Source organism: Scaptodrosophila lebanonensis, unplaced genomic scaffold (assembly GCF_003285725.1).
Source record: "Scaptodrosophila lebanonensis strain 11010-0011.00,11010-0021.00 unplaced genomic scaffold, SlebRS2 tig00000131-arrow-arrow-pilon, whole genome shotgun sequence".
Taxonomy (NCBI): Eukaryota; Metazoa; Arthropoda; class Insecta; order Diptera; family Drosophilidae; genus Scaptodrosophila; species Scaptodrosophila lebanonensis.
Genome location: NW_022060584.1, coordinates 1,677,731 through 1,698,866, shown reverse-complemented (window position 1 = coordinate 1,698,866; position 21,136 = coordinate 1,677,731). Strand labels below are relative to the sequence as shown.

Genomic DNA, 21,136 nt, shown 5'->3' with positions numbered 1-21,136 from the left:
AACAGAAACTTTATATATTTAAAATCAGTAATTTAAATAAAAACAAATTTTTGTTCCAATAAAAAAAGAACACTGTTTTTTACATAAATTAAAAACAACGTAAAATAAATAAAATCGAGTCTAAACTTACTTTCAAAGAGGTATTTCAATGAAAAACTTTATCAAAAATTGCAAAACAAATATTTCTGAATAAAAACAATAATACGACAAATTAATTGAAAATAAATTAATTTTTATTTACTAATCGACTGTTCGTTATTTGAGTAATCTGAATAGCAACTCCTAAGTTAAAAAAAAAAAAAACATTTCAGTGTCTATAAGAAAATTATTATTCAGCCAATGATTAATACTTTGAAGAAAATGCTATAAGTTTTCGTAAAGAGGTTTGATTAAATCCTTTTAAAAACGTAAGAAATACTATTAAATAAGCAATTTCTTGCCAAGTTAATAATATTAAAGCAATTATTCATTATTTATTAGATTATTGTCATTCTTTTTCGAAACAACGATTCGATTTAAAGAGTCTGGCAACAATTAAGGTGCTTGTGGCGCCATCTGGCTGTCAAAGCAAACAACATGGTTGCTGTATTGACTAAAAGCGTCACTTCACGAAATTGGCGCCACTGTTCCCATTTGAATTATAAATACTCTGTTTTTATTTTCAATCATGGACTGTTTCCGTTTCCGACCTCCATCAAAATGGTGGAAATCGATTTGCTCAAGGCATAATTGTACACGAATTAAGTTAATTTATGAAAATAATAAATTTTCATCATACAATAGTGAGGAAACGATTTCATGAAAGTAATTAATTGTAATTAATATGTGGAATATTGGAAAACTAAGCCCAATCGAAAATTGTTAGCTTTTAATAAATTATACTTTTTATACATTTTTCATTATAATTACGAATACATGCGCTATATGTTTGTTGTCATTCAAATTTAATCAAGCATTAAAAGGAACGCTAAAGTGAGAATAAGAGGCGGATCTTTTGAAAGCATTGTTGGATGTTAATGTTTCATTGGCGACAAAGTGGCTAAACTGACTTTGGTTTTTGTGTAACAATAAAGAGCCAGGATGCGCCAGAAGATACATATTTGTTATTTGGTTTGAGCCCAACTTGTAGTGATTGACTGAATCAAAAGCTTTTCTTCATGCTTTAGAGTTACCTATATATATAAAGCAGTTTCTCCAGTCTGACTGACTAATTGATTGGCAATCAACGAACAGCCCAAACGGTAAGCTGAAATTTGGACAGAAGTTTCCTTTTACAGTGAAAGAGTTTGGAAAATTCGAACTCCAAAGTGAGGAAAACGGTATCCAACGGTTGTTATTGATTGGAGTGTCTCAAGAAAGAAAGGTTCAACCATTTGTGGTGATTTCATGCAAGACATCCAAGATGACGTCGCCGAGCTTGCACTGAACTTTTTCTGCTCTAGCCAGAATTTCACTAATAACAGCTCCTTCATATGTTTCCTCGTTCCATCAGATAAACAAATGTGTATGCACATCTCATTCAGCTTGTCCTTTGATTGCGCCTGATCTCTATTCCTCGGTTTCTTTAGCGAGGTCGGCCAACTTAATAATTCGACAAAAAAAAGCATAAATCTTATTAAAATAAGAGACTTATATAACGTTCAGTTATTTCAGTCACTTCTCCTCATTATTAACGTATTCAAAAGTCGCCACGTCAGAATCCACACCACAGATATTTAAAACGTCAGAAATTCACGTCGGAAGTTCACATCAGAAGTTCACATCAGAAGTTCACGTCAGAAGTTCACATCAGAAGTTCACGTCAGTGTCTCTACGTCTAAATTCCACACATGTTCACAAGTCAGATGTCCAAACGTCATATTTAAACACGTTAGGTGTCTGCACATCAGATGTCTTCTCCCTCTTCTGAGTTACTTCTTCACATTATTTAAAAATTAAAAGGTTGACAATGAAAAGTAAAACACTGCAGCATTATTTAAATAGACACAAATATTTATTGCATTAGTATTAGTCTAAATGTGTATAATTTATATTTATATATCGTACTTGTAAATTAAAGTATATGCATACAAAGATATTTTTACAATTTATTGTTTTCGATTGTTGTTGTTGCCAGTTGTGTTAACAGTTTTTGGTGGAAATATATAAGTATTGTAATGCCAATATTGTGAATAAAGTACTATAGTTCGATTCGAACAAGTAATAAATTCGAATTTGTCGGTATGTCCGTGTGTGTGTGTGTGTGAACTTTGTTAGGTGAGCAGAAAAGGGCAGAAAGTCAGTTCTAGAGCAAGTTTCGGGCTAGTTGAAAAGTGAAATGTTAGATTCGAATTCGGTTTAAATATAATTTTAAGTTTAGTTGACTTTTTTCTCTCACGCTTAAAATCACAGCTACAATACGTCTTGAATTTCCGTTCTCAGCATTATTATAAATTAGCTACAAAAATGTTCTACTATATACCCTATATAGGCGCTACAATAGACCTGCACATGCTTGCGCTATCCTTAGCCCTAACACTTATGTATGGGGTGCATACAGCCTTCCAAGTCAAATTATTGGTGCATGTATTTAAAAATTCAAGCTGTCTTATGCGTTAAGTATAACTAATTATTAGATTAGATTAGATATGATGCCGTGTAGTGCAGTGCATTGGGTTTGGTGTTCGTTAAGGTCACTTAAGTACGCGATTTACGATTCGATTTCAGTGCAGAGCGTAGCCTGGACCCAGGACTGGTAACATTATATCATTTGGCCAAATAGGCCGCCTTCAGCTGCTGATACTCCAGAATGCGCGCAATTCCATATTCCTGCAATCAAATAATACAATTACTAAGATGCTTAGGAAATCTTTAAAATTCAATATAAAGCCCTACCCAATAGCCAAACTCTATGGCTGATGTTACATTCACCACCGACCAGAGACTCCAGAAAAGATGGGAGAACATGGTAAATAGCTGTATCTCGGCCTCCACTGTCTCCAGCACCTCCACGGGGGGCTCATAGTGTTCATCGTCGTGATACTTTCTCAAATAGGTGACAATGAAGTCACGTCGCTGCTCCGGCGTGGAATATTGTTGCTTGCGGTGATAGAAGTAGGGGAATTCCGGATTGGTATAGTCAAAGGTCCACTCAATGAAATGATTGGCCAAATCGAAGCCCCTGTAGTTATAGGCGCAATACTCAAAGTCGATGATAATCAGATCCGGCTCTGGATCCAAAATGAAACTGTCATCCAGCGCAGAATCATCCGTGGTGTCCAGCTCGTGGCAGGGCGAAACGCTCGGCGATTTCCTGGTTCAGTTAACAAAATAAAGCCCGATTAGTATGCATTATGTTTTGATTGCTCTGATATGGCATGGATAACCTGTATTTTGTTTAGCCAGCCTCTTAACCAGCTGTTAAAACTCTATTAATCAAATCACGCAGAACGCAGCGAGGCATCTAAAATTGTAGGTAGTTATATATATGGACAAGCTTAGCTTAAGACTTAATCATAATGCTAAGGAATACTGGTTAGCGGCCAATAAAAATACGGGTTAGCACTAGACTACACATCACATTGGTGTCGTTACTTACTTATGCTCTGAGTCCGCATTCCCATTGCCATCCAAGCTATCGCCCAAGGTCTCATCAAAGTTGGAACTATTCGACATAATTGTTCATTAGTTTCAAGGCTTAAATTATTTGTTAGTCTCCTTGGGCTTACCGCAAGCTGCTGATGGATGTTGCCTCCTGGCTGGCAGCTGCCTGTCGCAATAATATGTTCCCCTCCTGCAGGTCGTTATGGCAGAAGACCACCGGATATGAGCCCGCCTCAATCACCGACCTTAACCAGGCCATCTCCTGCACATAGTCTATGGTCTGCATCAAATCCCTTTGCTTCTGCAGGACACTCGAATCGGGCACCGACTTCATCTTTCCCTTGACAATGCGGTCCAGACTCCTGAGCCAACGCTCCATGCAATTCCATATCCAATCCGGCTCCTTCGACATCGGTATATTCAAGCTATGTATTTCGCCCATTTTCTCGGCTATCTTCATGGATATACGCGAGTCGCCCAGCTCGGTGGTGGCCAGGGAACGTGCCTATTGATGCAGATTTTAATATTAATTATAAATTTAATCAATTTTAGTTTTAAGGAAAATAATTAAAATAACTAACTTTTAAGCCGCATCAGAATAGTGTTGGGTTTTGTAAAATCTTTCAATCAAACCCATCTAAGATTTTATGCTTTTAATTCAATTGTTAGAATATTTATTTTAGATAAACACGGTAGCCTCAAGATGATAATGATAACGACCCAGATAGGCAAGACTTATAAATACATATTTAAAACAAAATATTGTTAACAATTTAAATAATAATAATATTAAATTGGCTTTTTAGTTATTTGAATTAAATGTTATTCCTGGATATCAATCCTGCCATCGTACAAATACAGCTCCAATAGACAGTACATAATAGAAACGAGCTACTTCATTCTTAATCATTTTAATTGTAATATGTATCGTAAAGGATAACAACAATTTATGAATTTGGCAATAAAACTCCAGTTAGTCATCGTACATTAAACAAATCCTAAGCGTCATAAAATTACTGGGGAATAAAAAAGTAGTGTCCAATATAAAGTAGCTACAGTTGGCAGACTAATATAGTATAGTAATTATACTAGTTGATGTTTAAGCTCCTGATGCTAAGTTCCTGTATTTACATCTATTTAACTATAAGATTTTTTGATTTTTTTAAGGAAAATTTAGGCTTCAATTTCTTTAATTTTTATTTAGCTTCTCTTAATTTATATTTATTTTATATATACTTGTATTTATATCAAATATGTACATATATTTATATTTTTTTCTTTAATATGTATAAACAACAAAATATGTTTAATTTTTAATTAAAAGTTCTTCAATGTATTGTATGATGTTTTTGCATTTATTTACATTTATTAGTGGTTTTGTTTTATTTATTTATTTATATTTATTATTAGTTACTTATTTTTAGTTATTTTCTCCTATAATTTGTGTTATCTTTGTTCTTGCTAATTTCTTTCACTAACACCCTTTTTTAAATAATTCAGCTTCAATTCATTTTATTTATAATCTGTTGCTGTTTTTTTTTTATTTACTTTCATTTAGTGCAATATTTCTAATAAATAATAATTTATCACCTTTCTACATATTGTTTATTTTTATTTAAAATTATTATCCATTCCATTAAATTTGTTTTCCTTATTGAATGCGTAAAAATTTAATAGCGTCCTTGACTATATTTAGCTACGAATAGCTCGCTGTTCGAGTACCTCCCAGACGAGAAAAATATATATCTATGTATATAAGTACACACATATATGCATAAATATAAATTCTGTACGTCGTCTCTGGGTTATCTAGATTGAATTTCTTTACTTCGCCTTTTTTTAGACTCGTGAATCTTTATAATGCGATCGAATTCTGCCCTAATTTCGGCAAAATTAATCGAGTTTTCGGGTTTTAAAAACTATAGTAATCTGTCGAAACATAATTAAGATTTGTTGTGCTTGTGGGGGCTTTAGCTGTGGGTGCTTGAAGAAGCAGACAAAGGAACTTATAGTTCAGTTACCGGAATGTTTCCGGGCTCTTCTTATACTAAGATTTAAATAAGTAACCTTGATATAACAAATTCCTAGCCCGATAGTTTCTGTTGACTGACAGCTTACTCACCGGTATGTACTGCTCTATGCGTCCACCGGGAAATATGCCATGTAGCTTGGGTCCAAAATTGCGTTCACTGAGCAGTGCGAATACTACAGATTCTGTGATCATATTTTCCAACGCGTGCTCGCCGTGCGTTTGCCCATAAATTCGCAGCAAGATCTGTTGACAAACAAAAAGACATTTGAATATTAAATAGATATATACAAGTAGAATAAATGGCTGAACCCGAACCTACCTCACGAGGTTCCTGTTTGGGGGCGTGCAAACGTTTCAGCGAACTTGAATCGCCGCTATCGCTGTCGAAACGCTGACGTTTGTGTGCCTGCTTAACGGCTAGGCCTAGCCCCAAATCGTCGTCATCATCGGCCCCCACACCCACACCCATACCCGCACCCACGCCTACGCCCGCACGTTGATGGCCATGTGCCAGTTCTGTGGCCAAATCGTAGACCCCCTTCGGCGTGTTTTCAACGCTTCTTGCATGTTCTTGGGCCACGCTACTATTTTTAGACAAAGTCGCGGCAACTATGACGTCTGTAAGATTCTTGGCCGTTCCATGCGATTCCAACAACTGCTGCTCATCGAAATCGTCAAAGTCGGGTAGACTTACGTAATACAAGAAATTGGATAGACCTCCACTGGAAAAATGGTTGTTTAAGGGTCTGAATTATAACAAGCTGGGAGTCACCTAAACCATAATACACACCTGATGCGCTTTACAATTAGTTGTTCCGGTGTCACAACTTTCCAACGTCCAGTTAGATAGTCTCGGCATATACGCGCCGCTGCATGGCGTATTTCCTCGAGAGTGGCCTGTGGGTGTCCAATAAGAGAGCAAAAGAGAGAGAAAAGAACGAGAGAAGAGTGAGAAATCGAAGGGTAATTGCTTGCGTGTTCAAATTTAAATTGACAAAACATTTATACTAAAGAAGTTGAGCAACAATATTGCATTTGTGCTCAAAATGCAAGAGCTGCTAAATATAAAGCGGAATATGTTCTAAAATTTAGTGATGTAGTATGCAGAAAAATTCGCCCAGTAGTCGACCAATAGGTAGGTACTTAGAAAAAATGTGTACTAAAAATGCAATAACTGACAAAATGCTGAACATGTTCTAAAAATCAGAGGTGGGGTATGCAGAAACCATTGCCAAAAACTTGACCAACAATACAGGCTAAACATGTGCTAAAAATTACAAATGTGCTATGTAGAAAAGTTTGCCACATACTAGATCAATATTGTACTAAAATTAAAATTAATACTTTCATGTATGTTTACTCTGTTCTAATCAAATTATCATGTGTACTAAAATAAAAAAAAAAAAATTAGAAAAATGTAATACGTAAAAAATATGCGCCATTTTTTACAAATAATAATTAGTACTCAACCAAGATATATATACTAAACTACAATTTCAATCAAGAAAATAGTACCAAAACAACCAATAATATTTAAATCGAAATAGACAGGTGTACTAAATAAAATTACCTACTTTTATATTGAAAATTGCCAAAAGGAACCTAACTTAAAACAAACAACAATTATAAAGTGTACAATCAAGAAGTGTACTAAAATAAAATTGACCTACTTTTATTCATTAAATTATGCAAAAGAGTTATGTGTACACAACAAAAACTATCATCATGTGTAATTTTTTGTCTCATTAAAAAACATAGAGACGTGTACTAAATTAAAATTTGATTTCTTCATGGATGAAAACAATAGAAAATAAAGCAGTCAGCTTGTGTACTCTTGGTATTATGCATACTTTTAGGTAGTACTAAGCAATAAAGGAGTGTACTAAAATAAAAAATCTTAACTAAAAGCAAAGTGCTTCTACATAAATATTCGATTTGTGTACTAAATACAAACTCAGCAGAACCATATTCGAAATGCTAATCTATTTATGGACTAGAACAGTGGAAAGACTTTAACCAACGAAGTGTGTACTAAAAACAAGAATACGATACAAAACAATAATGATGTTAGTACACACGGTATTATGGCGGTACTAAATGACCTAAAACGAGGCAAAACCACAATGTTTCAATTGTAAAACAATTTAAATTTCTCTGAAAACTTTTAGAACGCACTTCTTTTGACCCAGTTAGCTTACATTGTTAGTCCGCACAAAATTATTTGTATCAATTGGCTGTACTAAATGTTCTTAAACGCACTAAAAGCACCATATTGCTATTAAAAGCAATGATTTATTTTAAAACTTTTAGAACACACTCTTATTAAACCCAGTTAGCTTACGTTGCGTCGGAAATGTTGCCAGATATGTTCATATTTACAACGTTTACGAATACAGCAATCCTGATCGATTCCTTTAGCAGATTGTTGTTGCTCCCTTAATTGCTGCTGTTGTTGTTGCTTGCGTAGACTTTTATTTTTATTGCTATGGTTACGTTTTCTCATACTAGGCGTATTTAAATTTATCAAATTTATGAAACCACAAATTTCGATATTAATCTAATTATATAAAGAGAAAAGTTTTCGAGTAAAGGCCAAAACGAATAAAAATGTAGAAGGCAACGCAGTCTTTGTTCAGTTTAGTTTCTAGTCGATTGTTGTGCACAGCTGGGCGGACAAAAACAAACTGAGTCATCGCCGGGTCCGGGTCTCAAATATTTGATGAACTGCCATCGTCACACCGGTCGAAGAGAGAGACTGCAAGTGAGCAGCCCCCGGGTCCGACATTGAAATTGCTCGCTTGTGCTCTCTTCTTGCCGCTCTGCAACAACGTATTGGCAACAATAGTGGTTGGTTGCTGCAACCCCTGCCGACAAATCTCGGTGCCACCCCCTCCCTCATCGGTTGGTTGACAGGCTAAACATATGGTAAGAGGTCTGTTGGTAGGTAGCCAGCTTTTGAATACCTTTTGCGTGCTGAGACTTTGAACAGATGTTGAAGAAAATGCCGAAAGGGCCGCACAGGCCGCACAGGTAAAAATAGTGGGGGAAATGATTTCTGGACTACTGTTATTTGAGCCGACCGGCCAGATAAGATAAACGAATTATCGTTTGGTTAGCTAACACCTCGAAAATGTGAGTAATTGATTGTTCAAACGAAAGTCGTCGAGAAAATCTTCGAAATTGAATTACAGACGTGCATTGACCCCTCAAGCTGATAGATTCTAGCTATTTAAAGCATGTTTAATGGCTACGAATAGTAAGAAACTGTTACGAAAATGCTACCTGAGAAGCGAAATTGGAGTACATAATTATCTTTAGAATGTTTTATGCCCTTAAGTGTGGGTATTTTGAAATAGAAATCTTATACCCATTCCTTTTTATACCCTGTACCCGTAGGGTAAAAAGGGTATATTAGGTTTGTGCAAAGTATGTAACATGCAGAAGGAAGCATCTCCGACCCCATAAAGTATATATATTCTGAATCAGCATGACGAGAGAAATCGATCTAGACATGTCCGTCCGTCCGTCCGTCTGTCCGTCTGTCCGTCCGTCTGGATGAACGCGAGGATCTCAGAAACTATAAAAGCTAGAATAACCAAAGTTGGCATCCAGATTCTCCTAGGTCCGAGAAAGGACGAGTTTATTTTATTTTTTGGAATTTTCCCCCCCTTCCCCCGCTACAGAATTCGTCAATAGCGTCCACATTTCAAATGCTACCTAAACCAAACTTTGCACACATAATTTATATATAATTGTCTACTGTTGTTCAAAATTTTCAATTCGGTCAATTCTAAGAAAAGTTATTAGCGAAACAAATTCTCGCCAGTACAACCTCCCCAAACTGCAGCAACAAGTTCGCTCTTCTTCTTCCTCTTTTTACTGCTACTATGGGCGCATATAACTCAGTGACGGAAGAGTACCTGGGTACAGGGTATTACACTGTCGGGCTTGCTCGACTGTAGCGTTCTCTCTTGTTTTGTTTTCTACAACGTACCCTCTCTCCATCTTAATCGCCTCGCTGGCTCTCTATCTGTTCTGTATCCCTCTCTCTCTCTCAGGATGTTGCATTGCCTTAAATTGCAGGTATTTTGAAATAAGAAAAATCATACCCATCCTTTACTTTTCAGTTCTGCAACCTACCCTCTCTGCCTCTTAATCCCTACAGCCTCTATAAATGGCTTACTCTCCATGCTCTCTTCCTCTCCCTTGCGCCCACTCTCTCTCTACCTGTAATCTATAATTGGAGTAATACCCTCGTGATGTTGCATTTCCTATAATTGATGGTATTTTGAAAAAAGAAATCCCATATCCATACTTGTTTTTTGTTTTCTACAGCCTACCCCTGTACCTCTTAATCCACTATTCTCGCACGCTCTCTTTCTCTCTGCGACACGTTGCTTCTTAAAGAGAACTCTTAAAAATGACTTTATACGGTATACTGAAAACAATCTTATCAAATAAGATAATATCTTTTAAGGCGTACTATTACCAGCTAGAGTAGACAGGAATACAATTCCAAAACCTTCTATTTTTAAGGCGAACTTTTTGAAGAAGATCTGCTTTTAAATTGTCTATAAATTCGACCAAATATCAAAAAGTTACTTTAATTTATGACAATCATTAAGATATTACTGATTTTCTACATGTAAGGAGAAACCCATTTTTTAAAATTCGTACAAATTCGACTACATTTGAAAATGTTTTTTAAATAAATGTATAAAACCGGAATATGTTGTGCATAACTTACAATTACTGAATTGGAAAATACTTTAGTATTAGGAATGTTTTCCTTAATATAGAAAATAAAAATTCTTAAGAGAAGTAGCTTTTTTTTTCGTCTATTTACTTCTTTATTTTACACCAAATGCTACCGTATAGTATAATCCATGGAATTTTCCACACAGTGACTTACTAAAAATAAAATCTTCCACTACCACACTTACAAGCCAAAGTCTCTTGTAAAGTCTTATCAGCCCGCGCGGCGCAAATAGGCCAACTAAGCGAGTAAACAACAATAACAAAAGCGGAACGAAGTGTGGAAAATTATAAACTTGCTACCGTAGTATTTCTATACAATAGTATAGCTATTTACATACCACTCTATAAATGAATTGTCATTCAACAATTATGACGCTTGGAAAAGTAACCTGGTAGTTATAGCACGTGCCGCCCATTTGGCATTATAATAATTATTATACCCAATAGGTTAGGCATTCAATTATCAGGCGAAACACGCGCATGGCGCAAATCTCAAAGTTCCCTGATATGCCGATATGAATTGTGGAATCTTATCAGCACTAACAACTATAGAAAAGTGCAATTGTACAATCATTTGTGCGTATTACATGTAATATGCACATTCAACTTTCATGTATAGCGATATTATTCATATAAGCTGCCGGCAGTTAATGACTCACGTAACCCCAGAACTAAAAACTGATCAAAAATTTAGCAAATATTTAAAACATGACGCGTAAAAGCTGTTTCAGTCATCGCTGAAAAAAGCAATACCTGATTAATTGCATATAGTAGATCGCAATAAATAGGTCAGTGCACTCTCTTTCATTCTCTGTGATAAGCCAATTTCGGGCAGTATTACGTATGCATAAAATAAACTTTATCAATCGGTATGATTTGGTTTAAAATGAAATAAGTTTAGCTTTTGATTTAAAAGAGTTAACAGAGTTCTTGAAGTGCGATTAGGATATCATTAATTAAAGAGTGTTTATTATAAAAAAGCATTTATATATGGTACTTATGTATTTGCATTACTGTCGATTTGGGAATGGAAAAATCATATTGAAAATTATTTTTATTGCTAAATACCCTTCCAAATTGTACATCTATTTCAATGTAGTTCATTAAATAAATTACCTGCTGACTTTCGTGAGCATTAAGCTTGCTACTAATCTCGAGATAATCTAACGAATTTGATTCTTTTAATATAACTTTCTAAAAAGAAATACCCAACGAGAGGAGCCTTTAAAATATATCCTATCTGTGGTTTCTTGGTTTCACGAATCAATAATATAAATTGTGATGTGTTTGAAAGTTAAATGTTACTTAAATAAATTACAAAATAAAATAAAATAAATAAAAAACTTAAATAAATAATATTGATGTGTTGAATTACCCACTCAGAATTCTTTACTGATTCATTAAAATTACAAATACATATAAATCATTGACTCCCCTAGAACCCTCAACGGAATTGATTGATTACAGAACGCTGCGTAATTGCTACGTAGTATCAAATAAAGTATTAACTTATCTCGACAGCTAACTTTCACTGCACACCTAAACTGGTTTGAACTACCAGCCAATATATACTGTGTATATAATTATACACTCAAGATCAGAGAATTCCCAGTAAGGGTCGGGAACTACTCAGTACATTTGAATAATGAGCAATAATTATATGGAATTGTTGTTATGTAAGCGCAACAAACCAACTAGACTCGATAGCCATTTACCTGACCGCAATTGTGGGTTTGCAGGGCCGTGGCAACACGTGGCTTGAAACGACTACGATTATCGCGATGTTGGCCAAAAAGACGGGTCGTCGTCATTAACCGCAACGGTCGCGCCTTAGCCTGTTTAGCGCCCATGCCCGACAATGATCGCGGCCAGACAAACAATACAATGGTCCCAGGAACAAAAGAAAAAAAAAACCCAGAATAATTGCTTATCAGTTGTAAAAAAATTAAGCGAAAAAAAGAGCAGAAGAGATTGCACTTATAAAACACGCGACAAAGTAGTATTCGAGCGGTTGCGATAAGCGTGTGTTGAACGATTGAGAAACAATAACAACAACAAACAAAGTGAGTGAGCCGAGCCGAGCCGTCCGTCAAAGTGTTGGCAAAGGAAGAGAGCAGACGCGGAGACGAAACAACATCGACGCGCAACGGTCAATGCACGAAAAGCGCAAACGAACGAAGGATGGAGGCACAAGAGCCAAGACTGAACAAGGTTAAAGCAGGGCGCGGAACTGACTAGGAAACACTCTACAATACTCTTTAAGCCAAAACTGAATTAAACTTACGAGCGATTGCATTGATGGGGGAGAAACCTTGGCGCGGAACTGCTGGGAAATACTCTACAACTGAACACCGCTTATCGATTTTGATTAAAACTAGCACATACCTAAATTTTAATTGCTGAAATCCAAAAAATAATCAATAAAGCTTTACTTAAGACAGTCTCCATTATTTTGGCCCGATTTACCTCGTGTCAGCCTTAAAATATGGCTTAAAATTGTCTTGAGCTGAGATAGATATCGGAAAGATACATAAGAAAAATACCAAAAATGTTTTCAGTTTAAACTACCTATTACGTTACATTACATTTAATTTTAAAAATCATTTTAAAAACAATTATTAAAAAAAAACAAAAACACAAAACCTAAAAATATTTGTCCCCATCAAACCACCTTTCCGCACCCTTTTCTGATTATAGGGTATACAAAAGTTTGTATTGCCTTATAAGGCTAAGCAGTGCAAAAGGCACACTTACCGTTTGTAAATTATTGGACATTTTGGGGCGCTCTCCTGTTCGCTGCTCTCGGCCTGGCGCTCACTTGCATGCGTTGTGCCCAAACAAAATTATACCAACAACTTGAGTGAACGTTTTTTTTTCCTCTTTTCAATATTTTTTTGCGTTTTCTTTGCGCACTATTTGTTTAACACAAACACAACAACAACTGTAACACGCATATATGGGGGCAACGTTTATAACAACAACAAGAACACAGCACAACACTTGTTTTGCGCTTTTCGTTTGCTTTTTTCTGACGTCACTTATTTTTAAGTATGATAATTACAATAGAAATATAGTGCTTTTATCTCTTTTTGTATTTAGTGTGTGTATATTAATGATTGTATTTTAGCCTTGTTAGATTTTTAACGGTTTCGTTTTCACTCTGCACCGCAAAACTGAACAGACAACCACTCGCGCCGAAGTGTAAACTGTAACTCAAAGCGATCGACGCGAGTGTGGAGCTTTTTGTAGCAGCCAGAGAAAACGGCCGAGGATTGTTGACGCTCATTTTGTTGGTGTTGTTTTCAATGCTTCTCAGTCCAACATTTCAGGATTATCAGAAATAACTGCTTGGTGCAGTGCACATAGTCCAAGGCTGGTTGCTATGCCACGCGCCACTACTTGAAATACATATGTATAAAAATGTTTGTTTTTAATTTAAATTAATAAAATAATACCTTAATTTTAATAAATAATTATTTCAATATTTAATTTATTTTGAGGAATACTACTAGATTAATTTATTTATGTTTTTTAATTTTTAATCTTTATTTAAGATTTATTTAGGATTTTTTAGGATTTTTTTTTGTAATTTGTGTTTTTCTTAACGCTACTTTGGAGAACATTTAAAATTAGGGCAAAACTGTTCCTTTTCAAACAAACTATTGAATTGGAACTTAACGGAACGAAATGGAACTGAATAAAAATGTTAAAATGGAAATTCATGGAACTAATTGGAACCGAACAAAACTAAATAAAAACAAATATAACTAAATGGAAGCAAATGGAACCAAACAAAATTAATGGAAGCAAATGAAACTATTACATTGGATCCAAATATAATTAAATGGAAGCAAATGGTTCGATATAATTAAATATATAATGTCTAGAGTAATCATTTAAAAGTCGCGTTACAAGCGAATTAAAATGTAAAGAAAGCATTTGAAACTAAATTAGAAAAATTTTAAAAATATTTGTTACTTTTTTTCAATACAAGTATTATATAAAATAATTCGGGAACTTAGAAATTGTTTTATTTTCTTGTTTATAGCTTGTTTTTGTTTATCTAAATAACGAAGGTCGTTGTTTTCTAAAAAATTATCATCGCAGTTGTGTTTTTCATAGTTTTCTGAGAAATTACGTGCGCTCCGTCACACACACAAATGGAAAGCTTTGGAGTCCAAAAGCAGTCAAACCACCTACAAAATTTCAAAAGCAGCACCAACATCAAAACAAAAACAATGCCAAGAACTTATTGTTTTGTTGACTAATACCTAGAAAACAAAATACAAAATGAATTTGCATTTACTTTAAAATAATTCTCCAATTGACAAATATATAATACTATATACTTTGAATTTCCGTTTGTTAATTAGGGAAATAGCGAAATATTAATAAATATAACTACAAATACAGTTGCATACCATAAGTTGATCATAATGATGACTAGAATAGCCTGATCTACAGATTTTGTTGCTCATTAATATCGCACTACCATATTTTTATATCAGTACTGAAAAATTAATAAACAATTGCTGGATATCTCGTCCTCATTTTTAAAAACAGTTTTTGATTTCCAGCATTAATAATGTACTTTTTTTTTTATAAAGCATATATTTCAACTTTATGATCAGTAAAAAAAAGTTAAGAATCAGTTCCGGGCTTAACCCTTATATATTATTTAATTTCTTTAAAGTAATTTTTGTTTTCAAACATCAATACTGTACATACATGCATATGTAAAATGGTTTCAAAACTCAAAAAAAAACATATTTTATAAAATCCAAAATTGTATTGGTTTTACTGCAACTATGTATCTATTTGAACTCTTTTATCATTTCAAAAAGGTGACAAATTTCGGATCTGATTACTTTTCAAAAAGTTATGCAATGCCGATATTTTTAATTTGGTTTTGGTTTAACTTTTGGAAATCGAAGACTTTTTCAAAATTCATTCGATTCGTTTTCATTACGATTACTTTTAAAAAGTTTAACAATTCCATTTTCGATTCATTTTCAATTTAATGTTCCCGTTTAGCAACTGAAGATGCTTCCAGAGTTAATTTCAAATCGTTTCGTTCTGGTTGGACAAAGTTATCATGGATTTACATTTTTATTGTAGATACATAGTTAAATGAAATTATAGCCGTGCGGTTAAGGCCCTAAACGAAATTAAGAACTGATTTTGAATTCGAACGCTTCTGTTCTCGTTCTGCAATGCTTAAATCACGAAGTTATTTCTGACGAGGGTTATTATTTACGAAACTTGCAAGTGACACTTTTAAATCATCACTATATATTTAATATTGGAGCAAATGAAATTGTTGTTTGTAAAATACATCTAATAGTCAGTTATTCTTTGGAAAGAACAAACTTTTCAATTTTTCATTTAATAGAAATGAGAAACGAGAACAAATCAGATAAAGAAACTTTGTGAAATTGAAATCTAAATGCGCTGAAATCCAACTAAATTAAATCCAACGGTTTTGTAGAGCTGCTAATTTCCAAAATATTGTACTATGTATAAAAGCAAAGCCACGTGTGTCATTTCAGCAGCACCTCTAATCCCTGCCCAATATTTGAGCCGCGACTGTGGAATGTCAAAGCACACCAGTGCACAGTAACAGTTGCTTAGCAAAAGCGTGGTTCGGTCGAAGTTTCTGGAAAGCTTTGGAGCCCACTTCCTTTCTCCCTCCCACACACACAACCCTGCTTAAAGAACAGCCAAAGAACAGATACAGAGGTTTACTTTGTTTTTGTATGTTTTTCTTCCATTTATTTTTGAATGTTCTCGAATGTTTTTGTTGCTTGATTTTTGTTTCATTTTTGTGTTCATGTTGTTGTTGGCTGTGTTAGCCCAATTCTTATTGCTTAAACTGTTGAATGTTGAACGTTTTCCAGTTTTGTAATATTCGTAATTTTCAGTAAATTTTCAATATACAACAGTTAACTGAATCTGAATGCAAAATTTAACTTGAGTTTGGAATATTGAATTGAAAAACTTAAGACAAGTATATGGTTCATATAGGGAACACAAAATTGTACACGTACGTATGTATATATATTTATGTATATATATATATTGAGTTTTGTCAAACATGTTGTATATAATTCATGCCCCATGTGTGCGGCAGTTGGTTTTATTGCTATACAAAAAGTTGTTCTCCTTTTTTTTCTCTTCATTTTTTGTTTTCGTATGATATTTGCAATTTGATTTCTATATATATATGTATAATTATTGTTGTTGGCTAGCTGGTGGTCTCAACTTTTCGACGCCGACTGTTGATTGGCCAGCGGGCAGCTTGCTGTTGTTGTTGGTTGGTGTTGTAAGTTTTGCATTTTCATTACTTTTGTAACAAATAAAGAGCTCTATATAAATAGAAATATATTTATATATATATAATGTATAATATAGGATCAGGATTCATCGTACATAAAATTATAAAAGGAAATACATATGTTTATACTTAAAAATGACAAAATGCTAATGCGAAATTGTTTGTTACTCAATTGTTTTGTTTTGTCGCTTAAATAAGTGTTTTGCAAATTTCTTTCTTTCCTTGTTTTATTATTTAGTTTACGATTTTGTTTACAACTTTATACTTTTTGCTTAAAACGTAGTGTGTCGCATCATACTTTTTGCTTGCGCTTTTCGTTTCTTTTTGTTTTTTGTTTTTTTTTAAATATATATACTTTTTGCTTTAAAGTTAAGTTTTGTTTTTAAGTAATTTAAATGATAATGGATTTTGTGTGTTTTTTGCGTGTTAGTAGAGAGACAGAGAATCGGTACTTTTTAAGACTACGCTCCTATACAGGATTGTTATTAAACCTGCCACACACACACACACACACACCTACAGACACGGACCCGCGCACACTTACATAGAGCCGACACATCCATACTCATATATTTATATTGAAGGCGGCTCTCGGGTGAGGTTGTGGTAGCGGGTGGGTTGATAGTCTGTCTCTGTGTGCGTGCGTGCGTGTGTGTGTGTGTGGGCATTTTGTGTATGATTTCGTTTTTCATTTTGTTTGTGTGTTAGTATTTAATGTATTAGTGCTGCTGCGCTTGTTGTTGTTGTTGTGTTGCTGCTGCAGCTGCCGAAATTTGTGTAGCACGATAATGCTTTTTAGGCAGCCACCTCGCTAGCTTCGGCACCATTTTGAACTTCATCCTTTGTGCTGGCCTCGTCCAGCTTCGCCTTCTTTTCCGGCGTGGCAACGGCCTCATCAGCTTTGGCAGCGGCCTCATCAACCTTCCGCTTGACGGCCTCAGCGGGTGCATCTACAATACAGAAAGTAAAATGTAGAAAGTATAATTAGATAACAGTGATTTTTAAATGGGAATGTGTAGGAGTTGTGGGTAAGAGAGAGTTAGAGAGAGGAGAGTGAGCTGTTGATGTTAATTGGTTTTTGTTTTCACCACCGCCTACCTGTTGAGTCTCCATTGGCCTCATCGCCATTCTCAGCAGCAGCTGCCTCGCTGGTCGCCTCAGCTGTTTTCTTCTCTGCGTCGGCTGCATCGCCAGCAGCAGCGGCCTTCTCACCATCGACTGCATCCGCGACAGCATCGGCAGCAGCGGCGGTATCGGCGGCAGCGGCACCATTCTCCTTGGCGCCCTCAGCACTGCTGCTGGATTCCTCTTCGGCGGCACCGCCGTTCTCTGTTGTGGTTGTTGCTTCAGCTGCAGCATCATCGGCAGCTACGGCATCCTTTTTCACAGCATCCACTTCTTCAGCGGCAACCTTCTCGACAACGGGGGTCTCTCTGTTTGAGTGATGAAAGAGATAGCAATATTAGTACACTAGTCAACAGCTGTTTTGAATACAGACACATCTCTCTAGCCATAGTATGCATCCTCAACGCTAAGAGCACGCTTTTTAATCTGACCTTGATCTTTCTGATTCTTTTAATTACTCATAATAATGATTATGCATTTGAAATTAAAATGAGAATAAATGCAAATATTAATCATTAAAAAATGAATGTATTTATTTAAAAAACATTTCCATGTTCAACAATTTTGTAGAGCAGTGTTTAATTACAAAAACGCACGAAATACTTTGCAAGGAAATTATAGGCCGGCAAACATTTCCGCTGCCGCGTTTTTACAACCACCACCATCGCAGTACGAAAACGCGGCCGCAGTGTAACATCTGCCGACGCCGCTGCGACCACCGCAGACCGTAGCGATGATAAATGGGAGCAACAACTCGTGGAAACTGCGACGCAAAAAGAAGATACAAAAGGTGAGCGGCACTGGCGGCGTGTGCTTCATATAAAAATGTTTTTTTCTTCATATTAAAAGAGCATATATGTATGTACACCGTAGGGATGGGCATGATTCGTGTTTTTGTTCGTTGCTCATCTTGGCACTGCGTGCACGCGCAAAAAATTTGTGTTGATTCAAAATCACAAAAACACGCACAACACGAAAAAGCTACAAATTGAAAATAGAATCTGCCAACCAATTGCTTATATGTACTTTACGATTTTATTTCCAATATTTAACTTTAATCTTCAAGTCCTGGGTTGAACAATAATTCAATTTTTACTCAGAAACAAACATTGTGGGCTTCCTGGTACCTCATTGCGCTATGCCAGACCTCATTATCGTCATTATCATTAATGAAATGTCAAAGTTTAAATAAAACAATGGGTACTTGAATAGTACTCCTCCAATTAGGTTATTATTGTGGCAGTAAATACCTATCGTTCAGTGCAATGTTGGATTTTAAAACATTTTAATTTTGCTTAACATTGTGTTATTATTTATGCCAAGTCCTCAACTTTATTCAAAAACAACGTAATTTTAAATTTCACCAAAATGTTGAGGCCGATAGGGCCGAAAACCCGGCCCATGACCATCTCTAGTACATACATACATACATGCCTGAGTCGCGACTGTCGGCAGAGCAAAGTGTGCAAAAAAAAGAAGCGCGACTTGTTTGAAATACATCGAAAAACTGGTTTATACTATGCACACTATAGTCATCTCGCCTCCACTCACATAACAAGTACACAAAACCTCTCGCGTCACGTACTCAAGCTGAGCGCAGCGGCAGTTTTAAATGAGAGCAGATGCAATGCGAGCAAGGCGGCAAAAATAACGGTCAAAGGCTCAACAAACACCCACTATTGTATATTGCTGGATGCCCTCCTCCCCCTGCTGGTAAACAGTACGAAAACCGCCTGCTCTCACACAACCTTAGACAACAGACAAAAGGTTTGACGTTAACGGGGTTTTTAAGCCGACAGGGATGATAAAAGTTGCGACGCAAATGTTAAAAAAGTTAACAATCTTGACATATACCAACAACCAGAAGCGTATAGCCTTATGCTTATTTTCGGCAATGACAAAATACTTGCGAGCTGAACAACGGCGACGACTCATTAGCACAAAAGCACCAATAAGGTGCTTAGAGAGTGGCTGCGGGTTCGCTACCTTTCGAATTTAGTAGTAGATAAGACAAAAGGTAGTTAACAAAGAGCCAAGCTTCAAACGAATGTGTTAAAAGCAGACTACCGAAAATTTAAAGACTCACAAGCAAAAAGCAAACAGATATAACGACACAAGAAAATAAAAAATAAAGAAAAAAGAGCGGCAACTTGAATGCTGCTACACAAATATATATACAGGCATATATACAATGTAGACACATATACAATACATACATGCATATACTACTTAAATACATTTTGCGCACTCCGCATCACACACACACAAAACACATTTTACTTCTTTTCTTCTTCCACTTCTTCTTCGACCATCGCCAACCATGTTCCCAGCAACAACCATGCGCCTCAACCGGCGCTGCGACGACGTCAACGTCGAGCACACAATGTGCCGGCCGGAGTGTGAGCGAGAGCGAATGATGACGCCGCGCCAAATTCAACGGCGTCGGTTTTTGCGCGCTCATTTAGTTGGCCCCAGTGCGAGTGAGACAAGTCGATAAATGCCAACGTTTTGCGTATATAGACACACACAGAAATTCAAAAAGAAAATTTTCCAAACCGTTGAAAAAAAGTGTACACTTGCGAAAATTTTCAGACTGCTGCTTTGCATGTTGATTTGTTTAAACAAATGCAGCACACGCACTCACACATACTAGACCAGAACACACACACACTCCTGTTGTCTTATACATTTGGTAAATATTACTCACTTGTTTTGCTCAGCCACATCAGCCATTTTGATTTTTTGTTTAACTGTAGTTTTCAAATGCGAAGCGCGAAAAACACGTTTAGTTTTATTTATATATAAATATAAGCACACGCACACGGCTCGTCGATGTATAAATCAACACGTAGTTAAAACAATAGGCAAATTTTAAAAATTTGTACAAATTGCTTTTTTGCTTTATACTACTATTTTATGTAGCTTCGCTTCAAGTTGCTGCTGCCTGCCGTTTCAAAAACCGTCCACACAGTTACGCAGAAAAACGCCGAATGAGAGCGAGTTCTGTGTTGCAGGCATTTATCAACAAAAGTTGGCAGCGCTCAGCGCGCCAGTTCAAATTATCAACTTCACCACGAGACTCCTCAAAAAATTGAGAGCGATTCTCAGATTTTTGTGGTGAATCGGTACCCGTTGCGCTCAAATTAGAGAGAAAAAGCGAGAGAGCCCCGGCCACGTTTACAGTTGAAATTCAAATAGTGCTCTTTAGTATGGGCATCACTGCGTAAAGTGTGACCCTACCAAAATATTCAATTTCAAAATCGTGCAAAATGCGCCGCTATATGGACTCTATGTCCAATCAAAAA

The 21,136-nt window shown here is 35.8% G+C and overlaps 2 protein-coding genes across 5 annotated transcripts; both read right to left on the bottom strand.

Annotated features, from left to right (window-relative positions):
* Positions 1 to 2,067: 2,067 nt before the first annotated feature.
* Positions 2,068 to 13,527, bottom strand: LOC115628970 (choline/ethanolamine kinase). 4 transcript variants are annotated; one of them, XM_030525247.1, is made up of 8 exons: positions 13,127 to 13,527; positions 6,405 to 6,511; positions 5,934 to 6,336; positions 5,705 to 5,857; positions 3,708 to 4,087; positions 3,578 to 3,643; positions 2,875 to 3,292; positions 2,068 to 2,808 (listed from the first exon to the last, which is right to left on the bottom strand). In XM_030525247.1, exons 1-8 carry the CDS (start codon positions 13,145 to 13,147, stop codon positions 2,746 to 2,748), a joined length of 1,611 nt encoding a protein of 536 aa, XP_030381107.1. In that variant the 5' UTR covers positions 13,148 to 13,527; the 3' UTR covers positions 2,068 to 2,745. The 4 variants fall into 4 exon arrangements, with proteins under 4 accessions (XP_030381107.1, XP_030381106.1, XP_030381109.1 ...); XM_030525246.1 differs by lacking the exon at positions 13,127 to 13,527 and adding an exon at positions 7,956 to 8,227; XM_030525249.1 differs by lacking the exon at positions 13,127 to 13,527 and adding an exon at positions 7,994 to 8,010.
* A 3,219-nt stretch (positions 13,528 to 16,746) lies between these two features.
* On the bottom strand, positions 16,747 to 20,805 carry LOC115628983 (myristoylated alanine-rich C-kinase substrate). Its single transcript, XM_030525262.1, has 3 exons — positions 20,539 to 20,805; positions 17,805 to 18,139; positions 16,747 to 17,656 (listed from the first exon to the last, which is right to left on the bottom strand). The coding sequence occupies exons 1-3, from the start codon at positions 20,562 to 20,564 to the stop codon at positions 17,502 to 17,504; spliced, it is 516 nt and encodes a 171-aa protein (XP_030381122.1). The 5' UTR covers positions 20,565 to 20,805; the 3' UTR covers positions 16,747 to 17,501.
* Positions 20,806 to 21,136: the final 331 nt, after the last annotated feature.

Coding starts and splice junctions, on each gene's coding strand:
- LOC115628970 (XM_030525246.1), bottom strand. CDS start 8,117: ATGAGAAAACGTAACCATAGCAATAAAAATAAAAGTCTACGCAAGCAA. Junction 6,337..6,404: donor CTAATTGTAAAGCGCATCAG/GTGTGTATTATG, acceptor CCATTTTTCCAG/TGGAGGTCTATCCAATTTCT. Junction 3,293..3,577: donor AATGCGGACTCAGAGCATAA/GTAAGTAACGAC, acceptor TAACTGAACCAG/GAAATCGCCGAGCGTTTCGC.
- LOC115628983 (XM_030525262.1), bottom strand. CDS start 20,564: ATGGCTGATGTGGCTGAGCAAAACAA. Junction 18,140..20,538: donor GATGTGGCTGAGCAAAACAA/GTGAGTAATATT, acceptor TCACTCAAACAG/AGAGACCCCCGTTGTCGAGA. Junction 17,657..17,804: donor GGCCAATGGAGACTCAACAG/GTAGGCGGTGGT, acceptor TCTGTATTGTAG/ATGCACCCGCTGAGGCCGTC.